General features: G+C 42.4%; 1 protein-coding gene across 1 annotated transcript; it reads right to left on the reverse strand.

Annotated features, from left to right (window-relative positions):
- Positions 1-2,210: 2,210 nt before the first annotated feature.
- Positions 2,211-18,805, reverse strand: LOC139647368 (polyamine-transporting ATPase 13A3-like). The gene is made up of 32 exons (XM_071523253.1): positions 18,741-18,805; positions 17,898-18,071; positions 17,338-17,517; positions 16,953-17,023; positions 16,687-16,770; positions 16,238-16,307; positions 15,949-16,083; positions 15,176-15,248; positions 14,727-14,858; positions 14,052-14,219; positions 13,771-13,928; positions 13,359-13,547; positions 13,126-13,187; positions 12,821-12,971; positions 12,342-12,464; positions 12,169-12,186; positions 11,851-12,001; positions 11,473-11,593; positions 10,902-11,026; positions 10,613-10,778; positions 9,907-10,045; positions 9,299-9,378; positions 9,121-9,163; positions 8,509-8,618; positions 7,881-7,977; positions 7,144-7,216; positions 6,800-6,977; positions 5,776-5,957; positions 5,162-5,250; positions 4,874-4,954; positions 4,480-4,575; positions 2,211-3,675 (listed from the first exon to the last, which is right to left on the reverse strand). The coding sequence occupies exons 1-32, from the start codon at positions 18,789-18,791 to the stop codon at positions 3,493-3,495; spliced, it is 3,753 nt and encodes a 1,250-aa protein (XP_071379354.1). The 5' UTR covers positions 18,792-18,805; the 3' UTR covers positions 2,211-3,492.
- Between the last annotated feature and the right edge of the window lie 651 nt (positions 18,806-19,456).

The raw sequence follows: 19,456 nt of genomic DNA on the forward strand, positions 1-19,456 counted from the left end.
CAGATTTAAAGATTGGCTATACCATCACTGCAGTGTGTAGTATAAACGCTAGGCCAAATGAAGACCTGACCTCATTTTATTGTGAGTCTGATGTGTAAAATGAGATAGTAAGATACACTGGCGAACTTCTTTTCAGTGTGGTCACTCAGGGCCTCTAAGTGCAGATCACCTTACCCCAATGCAACCCTGCAGCCTTAACCATTAGTTTGTTTAAAGTGCTGAATATCGCACGGGCCCTCGGGGAGAGAGGGAGGCAACCCGACAGCGTTGTGTGGCCCCACACTAACAAGTGTCACAGTGATATGAGCCGGTCCTCCCCCTATGTGAACGCCATGTGAGAGGCGGCTCCATCCCTGCCCCTGCCACCTCAGCACAAGGCCCTCCATTGACTTCTAACCTGTCGAGGGACCAGGGGAGACAAAGAGCCGCGGGGCGGGGCCCGTCCCTCCGACAAGCCTGTGAACAAACGCTAACACGGCTGCAACTGTCCACCCCCTGAATCACTGAATTTATTGACCAACCACAGAGCCCATTCAGAGCTGTGGGGACTGATAAAGGAAGGGGACAGGGACGCCATAAAGGCCTAAGGAAGGAGCCCATGCTAAGGGGACAGGAGGGAGGAGGAAGGCTTTGTGACCGTCTGCTGGGTCACAGACCTCAGCAGGCCTTTTACCAGACATGGCCGCCTTTGTGTCATCTGTAAAATGAGGCCAACCGTAAGTGAGCATCAGGTTGGCCTTGTGTCCAGACTATTAATCAAGGCGATGGCCGTATGAGTGTCCAACAGTGGGATGGACTTCTGCTCGCAAACTTTGTGAAGAATAAGTTACGTAGCGTGTGTATGTGTTTTGATGAGCGCTCACAATCTGTCTATGTATGCCAGACATATTGAGATAGAGACAAAATCTTTTTAACAATCTCTGGTGCAAAACTGCAAGTGTTACAACCGCAAAACTCCCCAATCCGCCGGTTATTCTACTAACTAGGCGGTCTGAGCGGGGCCTGAAGGCTTTGTGGGAACCGTTGTAAGTAAAGAAAGAGTAAACAAAGAATGTGTGTATAGGCACAAATCTTGAAAGTACAAGACTTGGACAAAAAACGTATGGGTAAAAGAGAAAGGAGATGGAGTCCAAAATGTTTGAAATAGCACAAGTCTGAGCACAAGCTTGAGAAAGTCTTTCTCACTGAGTAGCTAGCTGTGAGAAAGAAAGGCTGTGTGTTTTGGGTTCTTTATGTCTTTCCACCAGTCTCCATCTGTTGCTCTACCGATACAAAAGGAATACAGCAGAGAGTACACAAAAACCCATATTGCTTTGTGGAGAGGCAACACTATCCAGAAAACTACATTGCAAACACAGATCGAAAGCAAGACATCCCGGCTCTGTACACAACACTGTTTACCGAAAAGATGAGCCGTGCAAGTGGAAGACACACATGAATTCATGATGCCTCCTCATCCTCATCATGAATATTCCCAAACAGACTCTTCCCTGATCTGTGGGAGATTCTTTTCTTTGGTACAGCCAAGGACCCCCTTCCCTTATTCACAGTCCCCCCTAAATCCACCCATTCACTGCCTATAGGCCCTGATCTCCACATGAAATGATACCCCTCTTTCTCCTCCACTCTCGCGCCTTTAAGCGCCCATATGCCAGGCAGCGAGGAGGCTGGGAAAGCCCATAATTGATCAGTAAGTCTTGGCTGAAAAAGTGTGACCAAGGTCAGCCCCCCACGAAGCACGCAAGAGTGGCTTAATATACAGATTTATTGGGAAATGTAATGGGAGTTCTACAGAGCAAACACTGGGATATTTGTTGACATTTACCCAAACTGGAGCATTTTTGATTGTAGAACGATGTTACAAAGTAAGGAAAATAAGAAGAAATACTGTATAACAATTTGCAAAAACACATTCCCTTGAAGATAATGTGTTTTTTGTAGTAATAAAGGGGAATTCAACTTCCTGCTGAGAGAATTGGACACATTTTTGACACATTTTTGACAAATTTTATGTTTATTTCATTGTGTAAGGTTGGACAGAAAAAATGTAAATACAACAGCTGTAAACAAAGTTATGTAAAAACTGGATATAAAAATCGTAAGTTAAAATCAACTGTTATAAAATGCAGACAGCAGCTGGTATATCTTGATTCCTTTCAATTAAAGCAGTATAGGTCATGTGCAGTAGCTTAATTGTGTTAAATGGTGTAATTTAGTTTAGCAATCAATACAAACATTTCCTTCAAAGAGAAATTTATATTTTGAGAAAAAGAGAACAAACTTTCCATTATGCATCAATCAAGTTTTGATATTTTTACAAAGGGAAAGTGAAATGCTTTAATTTTTATTGTCTCTTGTTCATCTGCTCTCTCTCACACACACACATGCTCGCACACACACGCGCACACACACACACACACACACACGCACAAACACACACACACACACATTCTGGCACTGGTGTTGAAATTACAAAAGGATCACAGAAATTTGTGCTTTTCTCTTCCACAGGAAGAAGTTCAATCAGAAAGCTACGCAAATTCTAAGAAAGAAATACGCAACAAAATGGAATATTTTCCAGTCTTAAAAACATACTAGTGCCAGTCATGTTAAAAAAGCAACAAAATTTGCAAACTGGCATAATTCTCACATGTTGATAGATAACACCCATTTCTTTCAATCCAAATGCTCTTTTACAACTTTTTTTTTAGCAGCAGCAACTGTTAGTGGAAGACTGTGTGTTCTCACTCTTAGTGAAGTTGAGTCATCCAGAACTGTTAGGCCTTTAATTGTCCTTAAATGGCTTTCAAACCCGGGCAAAGCAGCCGGATACATTCTGCATACATGAAAAAACACGAGGAGCCCTTGATCTATCTTATCTTGGATGGGATGTGTTCACTTTTGAGGCTGACAGTGAAAATAAATTCACCTCAAGTAGTTCCAGGTCTGATAATGCCAGGCATGATAGTGTTATAATGTACTCCAACATTGGCTCAGATAGCAAAAACTGTAACTGTCCTTATACATTTGAACGGTCAAAGAGTGAAAATACTCCTGGACACTATGCATCTATAACAGTGACATACTTGATGAAAGTATGGAGTAGCTGCGTTTTCTTGAATACAACTGGCAGCAGAGGCCAGTGTTGTTACTAAGACATCCAGTCTGAACAGAGCCTCCAATTCAAGTCTCAGTAGTGTGTTGTGACATGACAAAACCATTAAGACCCAAGTGCTGGGTGTTTGTCCCTTTGGAGCAGGTGAATCAAGCCCAACTGTTCATAAAACGCATGAACAACTGAGTACAGTAATATGACGGAAGGCTATGTGCAGTTCACAATGTCGATCAACTCTTGCACGTGGAGGTCCTGCCTGGGTGAAGGTCCTGTCCTCTGGGCTCGACTCAAGCTAATTCAAGGTCTGTTGGGTTAAAAATGCTGTGCAGGCTTTAGTGGTTCTGTGCAGTGCTAGAATGGCCTCGTCTGGACTGGTGTCACATGGGGCCGGGGAGGTGGGGTGGAGGCGCGCTGGCGTAGGTGACAGTGGAGGGTCTGGGGGGCCAGGCGGGGTCCTCCTGCAGCTCCAGGGCCAGGTGCCTGTAGCGCACCCTTGGGACCTTGTTTTTTCGACAGAACAGCCAGGACAGGAAGGCTGAGCCCCAGCGGTCATTGGCCATCTGGGAACACATGCAGTATAAATATTAGAGAGAGTAAGGTTAGTGAACCAGCATTGTAATAATGTTTATTCATGGGAAATACTGTAAACTTGCAGTATGTTTATATTATTTCTGCTCAATTAATTAATCAGTCTCTCCAGGAATTTAAGTCTTTCTGTAATAGCTGTGACCAAAAACACCAGATTTTTTGATGGCTTTTTTTTTTAATTGCAAGCCACTTTGCAGAATTTATGAGAAAGAGGACAAAGTTCTGATGATGTGGTCGTTTTTTTTTTTAATTTGTGATGATTGGTTAATTGCAAGCAATTTGCAATATCTGTGAGGATCTGTTCATTTAAAAAAACAATCCTGCAATCAAAATGTCACAAATTCCTGGCGAGATTGCTGATGGATTCATCAGTTAGGATCCAGTCTCATCACAGATGACCCAGAATTGTTGGAATACATTTTCAACCCAGATAATCCATTGAAATGTAGTACAATGAAAGCCTGTTGAACAATATGTATTTGAACATTTTGTTGCTTATAGATGACATTTGAGGTTCCCCCTTTTTAACATTCAATATTACTGACAGACAATGGAGAAATATGAGAAATATGAGAAATAATAAAACCAAAACATTATTTACAGACATGACATGAAACAAATCATCAGAGAAAAATATCCAGCAAGGAAGCAAGAGAAGTAAAAATCCTATTCTGCATTCTTAGTGGAATGAGGTTAGAGCGAAGAAATATGCATCACTATCTAGAAAGTGGCAACAGACAAAAACAAACACAGACTGTAGTGAAAGGCTTCCCAACCTGAGGTGTGTCAGCAGAGGGGGACACCGCGGACTGATTTACCCCCTGATTGTCTCTGAACACTAGTCTCCACAAGATGATGTCAAGGACCAACGTCTACGGGAGATTTCGGTGGGAAATTGAGAAACAAGATGGCAGCGGATCATAAATAACGGGGAGGATGAGGATTGGGTTACAGCCACAGACACCGACTCAGGAAAACAAAAACAACACCGGCAATCAAATGGAAGTTTGGACAGTGATTAATTGATTTGATTCATTAGGCGGTGATTTATCACTGTATACTGATTCGGTTGGAAGAATCAAATTATGCAAATCACAGTTTCGGTTCAATTGTGTGAAAGGACTGAGTAGTCAGAGAGAACTTGTATAGTGTAATGTGCCTAAAGCGTACCTCCAGCATGAAAGACACAGCCGCATTCACTATGACAATGATGACCAGTGTAATGCGCCAGTCATGGGGAACACACACAATCTGAGGGGAGGTAGAGCAGCGGGATGAGGATTGATTACACTGCTTCATGGCAACAGCAACAATACACACATGGCTTTCATCACATCATGCAACGACTTTCTGATAGATCAACCCAAACATCTACACTCGCAGCATCTTTTTATCCAAGTAACCTGTGCAACAACAACATCATCCGTTCTGCAAGAAAAGAAGATGGGGTCGGTTTACCTCCAGGAAGCTGTCGATGGCAGGGACAGGATACAGCATGATGAGGAGGAGGAAGGTATACAGACTGATGCAGGACAGCATGAACGGCCCTGGTGAAATAAAAGAAAGAAAGAAATTCAGTGGAATTTGGTTATAATGTATTCAACATGCCAAATGCCAAGCACATCGTACATCTACGGAAAGAGTTTAGTGCCAGTAAATGTGAATTCACCATGCTCGTGTTGAACCACTGAAATTAAAACAATGGATTTGGAGGAGGCGAAAAACCCTTCCAGTCGTCACTCTGGGAATTAAAGTCCCTTGTGTGCGGATGTGTGCCTCAGGAAAATGAATTTGATTTGGGAAAACTGAATTTGAAATTATAGATAAAAGTTAAATTCAATAATAACCACATTCAACTTCAAGCCACTGCATTCAATTTTTAAATTGTGCCTTCAAATTTTGAATTTGTTTTTTCGGCATCCATTTTTTTTAGATTGAACAGTTCAATATGCACCTATGCTTTCAAATTCCTAAAATTCAAATACAGTCTCTGCTGGCTCTAATCTCTCTCCATACACATCACTGAGACAATCAGCAGCAGTCCGTGTTTCGACAGTCAAAGTGGGGCTTACAGTTCTTGTAGCTCGGCTGTCTGAATGGCTTCCCCTTGGAGAAGATGATGGCCACAGCCAGGTACTGGAAGGAGGAGACGTAGAAGAGGCTGGTGTTCTCATAGTTCCTGATGTTTTTGTGGTCGTGGGGGGACGTCACGTTGAGGCTGTGGGACAGACTGGCACTGGAGACGTTGCAGGCGCTGCCGGAGAGAGGAGAGGAGCGGGATGAATGGAGAGACTTACTGCAATCTTTGAAAAGTTTTCCTTTCATATAGCAGGACTCGCCAAGAGCAATAGAAAAGTAGAAAGAGTAAAAATCACTTGTCACTGTTTCCAGTCCCATGAAGCTAGCTGTACAAAAACACTCTACTTCAATTGTAACTCTTTTTCATCTCTCCCTTGTTTCTCAGTGCAGCTGAAAAGTCACAAAGTACTGAATGGTATGATCAGTGTCGGAAATGAACTCTTTGGAGTGATAATTACCTGCCAACAATACATTTTAAAAAATCTAAATAATTAATATAGCTACATTTTTCATAGAAATATGTCACTCTATTTAAATTTAGTGTATAGAATTTTGCTATTTTGTGGTAATCAGGTAATGTGTGATGCTTTCATTAAAAACACAAGATTTTGAGTTTTAATTTAAAACTTGCTCATTCACTTATACAATGGATCTTTTTTTGTCTTCGTATTTTTTTCTTTTTGTCGCACTCACACCTGCTATGTGTCGCCACATGGGAATAATGTTAAGTTTTTTGGTATGTTAGGCTGATTAACGATCTAGACAGTGGAGACACGGGAGGAAAGGTTTGCAGAAGTTTAGACAATACCACTTTGCGTAGAGCCAGCGTAACAGGCAGCCAATCAGAAAACAGCCTGTTTAATAAAGAGCTTTGATTTGCTCACGGTTAGAGGGAGTGTACGGTGGTCAGCAGGGACAAAGTTTGAGAACAGGCAAAAACCAAAGACTGTAACCGAGGCGTTCAAATGTTATTGTGTCAAAAAGTTGCCGGTCAGTAGTGACACAAATGCTACTCACTCTGAGAAAGGCGTCCACGTCTCATACCAGCTCTGCTGTTTTACTAAGAGGAAAGTCAGGACCTGGAAGACCAAGCAGGTGAGGATCTGGGTCAGAACTGAGAAGAGCAGCGGGCCGGAGATCAGACTGGACGGGGGGCGGCGCCACACCAGCTCCTTCCAAGCCGGGTTCAGACTCACTACAGACACAAACAAACAGTCCATCAATTGCTTTGCATAAGTGTATTAGTACCACCAATGTGTTATAATACTGAATTGCATTTGTTTTGTTTAGGAAGTCCATCAGAAAGTTGAAAGAAACCCTAAATATCAATTAAAGCTGGGGCGGGTCTCCATGCTACTCACTTGTAAAGGCGATGATGAGAATGATGGCGATGTCAATGAAGAGGAACTGGAAATCTCCCAAGTTGCTGAGGATCTACGGCAGCAACAGAGATGGAGATAAATCCACACTGAATTCACATTCATACAGTGGCAGAGGATGGAACCCCAAAGCATCCCTCTCTAAATCTATGATACACAGATCAGGCACCTTCACTTTCGCTCTAGGAGCCAGGCAGAGTTGTGCTATCACATTTATTTATATTCAGTGAATTTTACTGTGATAGCCTTCACTGCCACTTGTGTGCCACATGTCTCCGCAGCAGTTACTCCCTTTGTTTCAGAGCCGGTGGACGGACAACCCCCACTGTTTTTCCACATCTCCTAAATCCCCCTAACTTGCCTCTACTTGCTTCTCACGTCGGCCATCCTGCCCATTAACCCTCTGTATCCTACGTAGGAACCATATCAATGTTTGTAACTCTCCTGGCTCTAACTACGCAGGCTAACTCCATCAAGGAGACTCCTAAAGAAGAGCTGGACCTGCAACAACATCAATATATGGCTTTGTTTGTTGTGTAATGTAAAATGTAAAATCCCATGCAAACATCTAACACATCCCTACAGGGGTCAATCATTTTATTCACGGTTACTCAAATAATACTATATGAAACCAGACATTTTTCCATGTCCCATGCTAGAGAAAAAGTGAAACTTAACGTGGGGAGAAGTTTAAGCATGAGAAACTGCGGTGTACTTACAGAGTAGAGCAGGGTGACGCTGAGGTACTGGATGATGCTGTAGAGAGCCATGAACTTGAACACACAGAACGAAGTGATGAGAGCAGCTCGACCCTCCCTGCGGACCAACAGTTGTTATTCAGACTAGAAAGTCAGAAACAATCAGACTTACAAAGCTTTCTATGAAAACATCTGGTGCTGCCATTTAAGTCCAGGGTTCCCACTGTAACCTTGCTGTAAAACTCCCATGACTTTTTCACAATTTTCCATAACTAAGCCGGAGCGCTTCCATGACCTAAAAATGTTATTCCTTTATTTTTCCAGCTCAATAACCTTTGTAAGGCGTAACTCTGATTACCACTATAGCTGGGCTTGCTGAGGAGAAGTAGTCATGCAATGTATAAAAACAACTGAGAACCTAAATTTAATGCAATGAATGTGTGAAACAAGCTGTAAAATACATTCTGGTATATTCCTGTAAAGTGACCCATTTTAAAATTCCCTGATATTCTCTCACTTGCCCAGATAATTTATCAAATTCCCTGACTTTCCCTGACATGAATACACTTCTCAAAATGCGCATAATATTCCAGAAATTCCATGACTCTCCTGAGACTCTCTGGCTGTTATGATGTGTTGTGCTGCACACCTGATGAGGTTGGGGACGCAGGAGATGTTTGAGGTTGTGGAGGTGAAGGGCGAGGCGACAGAGGCCTCCAGCTCAGACAGAGAGATCCCACTGTGAGCTCGCTTTAGTGCCTGAGAGAGAGAAACAACTTCATTACTATACATCTCTGTGCTGTAACAGTATCACTCTAAATACCCATAAACCCATTGCCAGACAAAACTGAATTGCATTAAGACGCACACAAGTATTCTTAAGTGTTACAGCTGGTTTTCTGGGATACAGTCAGATATTGCCCTGTAAGTGGGATTACAAAAGTGGGTTTAGAAAAAAATGGTTTAGTCTTTTTGGCCTCAACTACAGCAAACTTGCATTGCTACAATCACTGTAATTGCTCCAGTTTGACTAGCACTAGTGAATATCATATTTTTATGAAAGTTGACCAGTTTATGACCCTAAGTCTGAAAAAGTCTGCTGTGTTGGATAAAGAGAACTGCACCCGAGAGAGAGAGAGAGAGAGAGAGAGAGAGAGAGAGAGAGGCAGATAGAGCATTACTAACTAGGACAAAACACTTGCAAGAAATGTGTTATGAAATGTGCTGTACATGCATATTAAAAAAGCTAATGCATACTTACTCCACAGTCATTAGCACCATCACCACACATCCCAACAGTGTAGCTGAAAAGTAAAAAAAAAACTGAAAATGGTCACAGATTGTGCTGCTATAAAATTATATAGTGTCCACAGCATGGAAATTAACTGGTGCTCATTAACAGATTTACACTGGAGCAATAAAATAAATGAGAGACTCACTCAACGCTCTGCAGGACCTCCACCAGCTGAGTCTTCTGGTCCGGAGCCATGCGGGCGAACACAGTGGCTCTCAGCGCGAGCTGCAGCACCCCCATGTGGAGAGACATAGAATCACAACAACATCCGGCCATCATGAAGTCAGGAGAAACCTACCTAAACTCAACCTGCTAATCTGTAAAATAGACTTTACCCACCTTACCCATGATATCAAGTCATAGTATACATTAAAGTTAATAGTATCGGACTGATGTATGTTTCATGAAAATAGGGTTTTTCAAGAAAATAAACCATGAGTAAATACTAATCTGAATATATACTATATTTTGTTTGTGTTGTTGTTTTACAGCCTAAATGGTTACTATCAAGTAAACTTACCACTATAACTGTAACAATGTAAGCTACTGATGACAGGTGGGAAATCCACAAGGGGTCTACTTGTATGAAAGCCTTGAACAGCAGACTACGTATATATTGTACATAATGAGTGTGGATGTCATTTGAGATGAGAAGAGGTATGGCGGAGTATAGTGGCCACTCAATGTGATTATTCTATTCCCAAAAAGAAACCAAAAACCCAGATGTTTGTGTGTCTGAAGTTAGCCCGTCACCTTTGGGACCAGCTGGGGGAAGTGCTCAGTGACAACAGCGAAGGCCCTGCCACTCAGGGCAAAGTGGTAGCTCTGGTCCTGCTGAGTGAGTCGCTCATCATACACCCCCTCCTCCAGCTTGATCTCCACCGCCTGGAGGAGAGTGGAGGGATTAGGGAGAAAGGATGGATCAGTTGTTGCTATCACAACAGAAAACTGCAGTACTGCGCTCTATGGGAGCAACGACAAAGGAGCAGCAAACCAGGTGAACTGCATGACTTCTGAAATAATGCTTCAGGGTTGAACTGACAAAAGTTCACATTTCCCTTTTACTCTTTGTATACACCTTTCCATGCTCTAATTGACTGGTTCATACAGTAATTGGGTTTTTGATACATGGGTGGATACACGTAGTGGAGTCCTGGAATAATATCTTAGGGTACATTCACACCAAGCATGTTTGGAGCAGTTTATTCAAACTCTGGAGCTTTTTCTCCTTTAGGTTGTTTGGCCAGGTGAGAAAAATGCCATTAGAACTCAAGTGGCACCAAATAACCACAGTGAGATGCCTGAAAACACAAGTCTCAATCTTCATGTGAGCCTTAGAGCCTCTGAGGGTTAGCTTAACAAAAAAAAAAGTTTATGTTTCCCATTTGCTTGTTACTTACGTTCGCCCATTTATGCACTGAGTGACTGATAGATTGATTAACGGAAATGGCTGATTACCTGATTGTCCTTGCTGGTGTTCTGAACAGGGTTTTCAGTATAATGCCACGTGATACTGGCGGGCTGGAAGTCCTTGGGAGGCAAGGCATCTGCTATAATGACCTTCTCATGTGAGCGGATCATGCCACAGTCTCTAGCCACTGATATAGCTGTCAACATGTTGTCACCTAACACATGAGAAACAAGGATTTACTGTCTCTATATACAAATTCACATCAATCCACAACAGTGACAATGTAGCATACTGAACACACATGAAAGAAGTGAAAACAGTTACTAAACTGTGTCACCTGTAACCATCAAAGTGCGGATGTTAGCTTGTCGTAAATCATGTAAAACTCCAGCAGTCTCCTCTTTCAGTTTGTTCTGCATGACGATGAGGCCGAGAAACTCCATGTTGGTCTCTATCAGGTCCCTGGGAGGAGGAGACAATATAAATATAAACGTATCGTGTTGTGGCTGCATTGCATTCTGGTCTACTGAGGCTACTGTCAGTGGGGAAATTAGTATCTCTGCCTCTTCTACGATAGATTTCTCCCTGTATGACTGTTGAACGTCAGTGCAAAACGGTGAGTCTAGACGTTTACTATTGATGTTTTAGATAGCTGAAAAAAATTCTGCTATCAAACTCCATTGTAGCTGCTGGAAGTATCTCAATGTGACTTCACGTTGTCTACATTTGGCCAGTTATCTGTGGGACTAAGAAAAATACACCACCAAACAACAAAATAGTCCCAAAAATGCAAGGTACAGAGGCAATAGCTGTTGAACAGTGTTTTAGGGCTGATTATCCCTTTTATTTCATCATCAAAACTTCACCCCATGTACTGTATGCAGTGCTATCTGTGGTGGGCGGCGTACCTGCTGAGGCTCTGGACTTTGTGCCAGGAGAGTTTGGACTCTAGCTGTCGGTGTGCCAGGGCAATAACCCTAAAGCCCTGCCTGGTGTAGGCTTCCAGAGTCTCAGTGAAACTCTCTGGGACTGGAGAGAGTCAGACACAGAAGAAAAGAGCAATGTCAACTGCAAGGTTAGTGATCTCATCTCTCTTTATGTATTCTTTATGCAGGGAGAAGATAGAGACGCCGTACCAAAAGACAGTTGTTGTTTAGAATGAATGCAAATGGTCATTATCTTGCTAATTTAATTTGTGTTTAATTTGCGGTAATTCGTAGAGGAAATATCCATCCAAAGCTTCACAGTATTTAGGAAAACTTTAATATACAGGACGAGCACCTGACCTGTGTCCTCTTTGCAGAGGCTGGCCACGACCTCTGGCGCCCCCTTGAGGTAGGCGTCCATGTGTTTCTCCCCCAACCTCCTGACCACCACACTCATCCTCTGCAGGTCCGAGGAGAAGGGGAACTGACGCACGATACCGATCTCATAGGACTGAGGACAAAGAGTCACATGAGGCATACATGGTCAACTACTGCAGGAAAGCAAAGCAACGACACCTTCATATTATTTTTCCTTCACATTGTGAATTTAGGAATTATGAAGTCATTAGCACCATGAAATCATGAAAAGCAAAAGTTTAGTTTAAAAAGATTACTTACTGACAGCTCAGACAGCTCCTGGAAAAAATGTTTGAATGATATTTTAATTCCAAAGCTTTTTAGGAGGCAGGAGCATATCTAAAGTACTTCTAGGAATAATGTAGTCATATAGGCATTAAGAAATTTGTTGATCACACAGTAATGACATGGCGAGCTATAGCGAGCCACTGTACCATGTTGTGGGTTAGTGTGATGTTCTGGTTGGCCTCAGGTTGGACCTGCTTGGGTGGTCGCACCACTGTGGGCATGATGGGATTGTGGAGTGCGGTCTCTTCCTCTGTGGGCTCCTCTAGGATCTACACAAAAATGACAGCAGTACATATATATGTTTATATATATATATATATATTTGATAATGTCAAGCATATATACTCGGTATATTTGCTAGGTGTGGTGTAACAGAAAATGAGTCTGTTGCTTAGACTTTTCTACCGCCCTGCTTCCTGTTAAAAAGCGCAGGCATTATCTGACAGCCTTGGAGAGCCAGTGAAGCGTATCCATGGTACCAGACTGTAACCGTTTCAGTCATGGAGCACTTGCCTTGCCAAGGCAGAAAGTTTGGCACTGCATAATTCACGTACAGATTGGTATCCAGGCTGGCAAAGGAGGAATGCAAGCATGTTGGGTGCTAACGCTTTAAACTGTTCCTTACCCAGCCTGTAGCATTGAACATCTTGAGGTCCAGAGGGTCTCCAGAGAGCTCCCCCTCTATCTTGGTCAGTGAGTGGCAGGTGGCCATGCAGGCTACAAATGCAGTGTTAACCAGACTGTCTTTGGCTGCTTCAGCCTCTGGAGGAGAAAAGCTGTAATGGAGAGGGAGGATCTGACACGGCAATTCTGCTATTAACTGTATCCATGCAAGGAGCAATTTCCCTAGGTCATAAAATGTCATAAAAGCACTTTTGAGGAAAAATAAACTGAAGTCCAACTGCTCTCAATCACAAAGGACTTTCCTACCTGCCATCTTCAACTCTCTGAATGCCCCACAGGTCCAAGCCATCCTCAGTGAGAGTGCCAGTCTGTGGAGGAAAACCAGACGGTGATAACGGTCACTAAGCTATCAACCTGATGCTTTAACATTAAAATAGAGACTTTTTCATGATCTGTGCATTTCCTGAATTCTTAAGAAGAAGAAAAAAAATCACTTTTGTTGTCACACAGTTAAAGAGAGCAGCCATGGGTTGGACTACCTTGTCAAAGCAGACCAGGTTGAGCTGACCGCACATGTTGATCCTCTGGGGGCTGATGCAGAAGATGCCAACGCGCTTCAGACGCCGCTGGGCATAGACGATACCAGCTGTCATGGCTGCCGGTAAGGCCGGGGGGACAGTGATGGTGATGATGTCCAGAGACTCAATGATGATGGTCTTAGTTGGAACCTGGAAGATAAAGAGAAGGAACTGTCAACAACCGACATGTGACAGAAAGTAGCTTTCTGTAGGATGAAGTAGACTAAAGCTCTGTGAGAAATAGTCACAACATCATAAATCGTATTCTAGAAAATGCTTACTCTCTGCTTGATACAAGAGTGAGAAATCGGACCACATCTCCTTTAAGTTACCATAATCCATGGTTATATCCATTCTATAGGAGCAGTGATACCTGGTACATGATACTGAGGACAACGGTGTAGATGAAGCCAATCCCTGCCACGCCCACCAGGCACAGGAGGAACAGGTAGGCGTCACGGTACAGCTTGAAGTCGGTGGGTTTGGGGTAGAGGATGGAGCGCACCAGCTGGCCTTTCTCCGTATTGAAGCCTGAGGGAACAGGTCAGTAATGATGACGTCTGCTTTTGAGATTTAAATCTTCTATGCCAGCCAACAGAAGATCAGTACAGTACTTGAATAAATCCCTGCTCTCTGGTTTTGACTCTGTCTCACCTGTCCTGACCACCACAGCCTTGACCAGCTCCCCAGTGTAGAAGCGGGTCTGGATGACGTGGGTCCCACAGAACAGGGTGTGTCTCTTGTGCTCCTCTGTGCTGTAGCTCCTGGCCCCCTCCTCGCCTGAGCTGGGCAGACTGGTCTTGGTAACAGGTACACTCTCTCCTGAAGATGAAGGGAGAACAAATATTGGGACTCAAATAGTCACCTAATATCTATCAATAGCTAGGGAGTGTTGTGTGCATATGTAAATAAAGGCAATAAAAAAAAATGGCAGAGTTCCCAGAAAGGAGTCTGAATTCTTGAACAGTATTTAGAGCTTAAAATATCACTAAAATTACCAAAATATAACACATATTGTGTGACTATTTCAGACAGATATTCATTAGTCATTAGTCATCATTTGTAGAATAGTAACAGTAGTAGTTGCTAATACCAGTAATATTTTTAGGCTGTAAAAAGGCAAATGTATAAATCTCAGCAGCACAATTCTTGACAGAATAGCAGTAAATTCTACCACTTTTTGGCATACAGGATGCTGTGAACCTGCCAAAAGAAATAATGGCCTGCCTCTAATACAGGCTGGTGCTTCTCTTTTGTTGTCAGTCTCAAAGCAGAAATAAAACCATTTGTCAGCTATAAGGAGGAGGAGGTGGCGTGGAGACACGGTACCCGTCAGCATGCTCTCATTCACTATGCAGGTTCCCTGGACGAGCGCAGCGTCGCAGGGCATGATCGTCCCATTCGCTGGAATAATGATTACATCACCGGGGACGAGCTCTGTTGACATGGCTTGCTCAACATCTGTGATCGAGAGACAGATGAAGAAATAGGACACTGAAAATGATATCAGATGCACTGCAGGCCATCATGAGGATGTTATCAGCGGTCAATAATCGGATACAACGTAACAGTGCTTTTATCAAAGTTGTTCAGTCATGTCTTGTTGTATATTGAGGAAAAGAGGGGGGAATACTGATGGATTAACACATATTCTTATTTAGCTTTTACATACAATAGTACTTAATATAGTAACTATAACAGCAAGACAATCTAATCACATGCCTCTTCCATGAATGATGATTCGCAGGCTATCATTAAGACCAGGAAGTAAAACGCACCTTTATTTCCTCTGCACACTGAAACGCGGACTACACTGTGGGCTGCCACCATGTCATGCAGCATCACATATTGCTGGAATGAGAGTGATAATGGATCAAATAATGAAAAAATATTTATGGAAACACACACACAACTGGACACACCTAAGGCTAGACGAGATAAGATATACTTTAATGTCCCTGTAGGGAAATTTGTTCTGGACTCCGTCCTGCAGTTCCACAGAAGATAAAATCATACATACAACACATGGCTTCCATACACATACACAAACACACCTACTGACAATGGCGACATATTGCACAACCCTCATGGCCAACATCTACATTACATGTTAGTGTTGAGAAGCTTAATGGACATAGGCGGGAATGAATGTTTATAACGGTTCAGCCTGCTCTTGGGAACCCTGAATCTTCTACCGGAAGGTAAGAGCTGGAACTCTGGGTGGAGAATGTGAGTTGGATCAGACACTATTTTCTGTTCCTGTCTGATAATAGACTGCTCATAAATTGTTTGGCAGGACAAGTGTTTTTTTAACCTCCATATACCCAATACAAATTTTCCTGGCAAAAACAGATGCACCAAAAAAAAAAAATTATATATATTCAGAGACATTTCCTTGTTATGGGATTTCACCCCAAGCTGCTAAATTATAAAAGATGGCCTGACTGGTGCTGAATCAGGTCAAAATGTTTAGCGTATCTCCACAATGAGTTTAAATGATAGTTTAGTTCAGTTGTGGTAGTTAAATTGTCTGGGATCAGATGTGACTCACCTTTTTAATGGTATACAGTGAAGTGGCTATTGATATGACAGACATGAAAACTATGGCTGTAGCATAGTAGTAGTAATCCTCAGCACTCCAAAGAATAACACTGAAGAGCTGGAAGATGTAGAAAGGATTCAAAACCTGATGGGAGAGAGAGAGAGAGAGAAAGAGAAAGAGAGAGATGGAGGGGGGGGGTTGATGATTTGTACTCTTATTGGTCAGGTTTTGCTGTCAATTTATACTGCTAAAAGGAGTGAAATCAAACCTGAGAGTATATTCAGAAATCTAAACTCACCTCTTTTATAAGGAGTATGAATAAAGAAGGCACTCTCACAGCAATCTCATTCTCCTCAAAAAACAACCTCCTGTTGAAAAACAATTTGAAGCAATTGGTAATGACTTAAATAAAGATAAATCACACAAAGATAAGCATATTGTCGCTGTTGGGTGAAAACCTTGTACCTGGGTTTGGAAAGGGTTTCATAAACCAAAGAGTTCGGAGGATTACATGTCTCTGAACCCATAGAGAAACATGTAACCCAATAGAAGTGAAAACATGAAAATCAACAAAAATTGAGTTACGAGATTTTCACACAACAGCAATACGTAGTTTCACCAAGCCCTGTGTATGAGTGTGTATGAGTGCGCATGTGTGTATGAGTAATGTAAGTGAATGAGTGAATGACAGGTTTGCACCCCACCTACTAAAAACAAAATGTGAGGGGAAACCTGGCATGTGCGTACCTGTAGTCCTGCAGCAGTTTGCTGAGTCCAGATCCATGGTCAGAGTGGATACCAGCACAGCTCACCTTTACATCCTCCAAGCCTCTAGAGAAGCAACACACATTCATCTCTATTGCAGACACATGTAGGACTAATATTACTTTTGCTCATCACAGTGACAGAAATCCATGAACAACAATGAAACATTAAAAAACTGTCAAAACAATGGCAATGATTTCTGATTACAAGAGTGTTAACAACACAGTGCTTTTAAGTGGGGCTCTTACTTAAACAATTCAAAGTTGTGTATCACATCGTTCCAGTAGTATTTAGTGCTGTGGTGAGTGAAGTAGAGGATCTAAAAGAGGGAGAGGAGAGGAGAGGGAGAGAGAGAGAGAGAGAGAGAGAGAGAGAGAGAGAGAGAGAGAGATGGGTGGGTGTTTAGTGAATAACAGCTTTATAGACACAGATTGATAGCAGCCTCTCACACATTCTTTTCTATTCCCTAAATCTACACTATTAACCTAAATAAAATTAAATGCATGCAATGTATCTAAAACCTGCCCTATCAATGACTCTAACAGATCAGTCATTTACTATCTAGAACATCTAGATTCAGCCTCTGATGAGCAGCAAATGATGGGAAAGAAGGACACTTTCCCACTGAGGTACCTGAACAGGCTGGATATCAGCAAATATCCCATGATGCTCCTCCTGTGTGGCAGCGTGGGCGTGTTCCCCGTCTCCGTTAGCCAGCTGAGCTGCAGGTTGCAGATCCAAACTATCAAACGGCCTCTTCCCTGGAGCCAGCATCACATGCACCTTGGCCCGAAACCACTGCCTGAACTCATCCTGCCATAACAATAAAACAACTAGTGAGATTACATTTTTCTTAGGCTGTAGCTGAACTTGTCATTTGTGTTGTAATGTGCCGAAGTGACACAAGTGTCAGAATGTACAGCTGCATAGTTTGCTTCAAAATACTTGAACTTGTCCTTCAACTTCTGTAATAGAAGTGATAAATTCATACACAGGAGGCTCATTTACGAGTCGGTCCAGTCTCCAAGGGCAAATTTAAAAAAAATATATCCCTAGCATGAAAACAACAACATATATACATAAAACACCTTTGATTAGAAACAAAGTAAAACAAGTGACAAAGGAGAACCATGAAACGTGGGAGACAGCGAGGTTCGTTACAGAGCCAGTGAGTGGGCCAGCCTTTGACCTACCGTGGACCTGAGCAGCAGTGTGTGTGCGTCTCTGAGCGAGGTGTGTGTGCAGGTCCCCTTGACGCCCCACTCAGGCAGCCAGTAGAGCAGCAGCAGCAGAAGACCCCCGGAGCAAACCGCACCAACGCCCACCAAGATCATCTTCCACACACAGGGCCGGTACCCCCACACCTCCTGCAGGACAGAACACAGACAGAGTGTGTGGTTTGGTTTGGTGCAGGAACACCTGGCAATATAGCAATATATGAAAATCAAGGGTGCAATAACACAGCTCCAGTCTTTGGATGCTGTCATGCTGCATCCTGAACTGTGTGTAGAGATACTGGACCTTTCTTCAAGAAGGAAAGCCTCCAGTTCTTTGAGGGATGAAGGAGGAGGAAATCTACTTCCAATGAAGGATCAAGGATCACAAATAAAGGATCAATGATGTTTAGATCTGGTAGAAGGTGTTTGACTTCATCTTGAAACTATGCTTGAATTTGTTTAGCAGTGTGTACGGAGGCAGTATCATATTCAAATTAATAAGTTCAGCCTGCAGTAACTGATAAAGCCAACAGTACATATCACTGATCAAAAACCTCACATCTTACTCTTATTACACTTGTATCCAGCTGACCTACTGTCAATCAATCAATTGTAAAACACACACAAACACACCAATGTTTGTTTTTTCTCAATTTCTGAAAAGTTCACTTTTTTTGGAGATAGTTTTAAGAAGTTTTAAGTTTTAAGAAGATGCAAAGGACACTGATAATATACTGTATATTCACCTATACAAAAGCCCTTTGGGATAAGTGAATGCTAGATAGATGAGGTAAGTAGTAGAATTGAAATGAGATTTACCATCTCATCCTCCAGGCCCTGGTTGATGATTTTCACTTCTCTCGTCTTCATCCTGTCAGAAGTGCAGCACCTACAAAGAGGAAGAGAAAAACTACTTGATTTACCTGATTTCCAAAGCGTTTTATTTGCTGAAGTTGCCTTATCAGACAAGGAAGTCTCCAGCCTGTTCTGGTCAATAAAGATGTTGCAACTTTGAACTCAGTCAAGAACAAAGAAGTCAGGCATCTAGAGCAATAACAGTCCAAATAAGAAAGGCAATCAGTGATGCATTTACTTCTCTCTCAGTTATACTAGTTAAGATTTACTCACTGGAGAAAGTCTTCTAATGCCTACGCTGCATTGCATGAGAAACCAGGGACCTTCACCTCAACAAGTGACCCTCATTCTTGCCTAGTTAACCCACATTTCTCCTGCCACTTTAGCAGAGGTGGAGAGTGAAATGCTGAAATACTGTTATAATACTGGATTACTGTTGATTACTGTGCTGTTACTTCAGATGAATTTAACTCAAGCAGAGTTAGAGAACTCATCTGGAAAATTACTAGTTTGGTGAATGTTTCAAAACTGTCCCCACAAAAGCTGATTCCTTATGTTGACATGATTGCTGTAAATAACTGGACAGGTTATAATCAGCAAATCTCTGTAAATGACAAATCTCATTCACTGCAACACATTTACAAATACCTAGACCAAAGTGCAGGGTAGAAAGTAGGTAC

The sequence above is a fragment of the Centroberyx affinis genome, unplaced genomic scaffold, assembly GCF_046629955.1.
Source record: "Centroberyx affinis isolate AG114_WGS23_722 - 3 ecotype Tasmania unplaced genomic scaffold, CSIRO-AGI_Caff_v1 ptg001078l_1, whole genome shotgun sequence".
Classification (NCBI taxonomy): domain Eukaryota; kingdom Metazoa; phylum Chordata; class Actinopteri; order Beryciformes; family Berycidae; genus Centroberyx; species Centroberyx affinis.

What these genes read in the sequence shown, in the direction of transcription:
- LOC139647368 (XM_071523253.1), bottom strand. Translation starts at nt 18,791, where the DNA reads ATGAAGACGAGAGAAGTGAAAATCATCAACCAGGGCCTGGAGGATGAG. An exon ending in GGCTGTGGTGGTCAGGACAG is followed by an intron (nt 13,929 to 14,051) that starts GTGAGACAGAGT and finishes CTGTTCCCTCAG; the next exon opens with GCTTCAATACGGAGAAAGGC. An exon ending in CCATCGACAGCTTCCTGGAG is followed by an intron (nt 4,955 to 5,161) that starts GTAAACCGACCC and finishes ACCTCCCCTCAG; the next exon opens with ATTGTGTGTGTTCCCCATGA.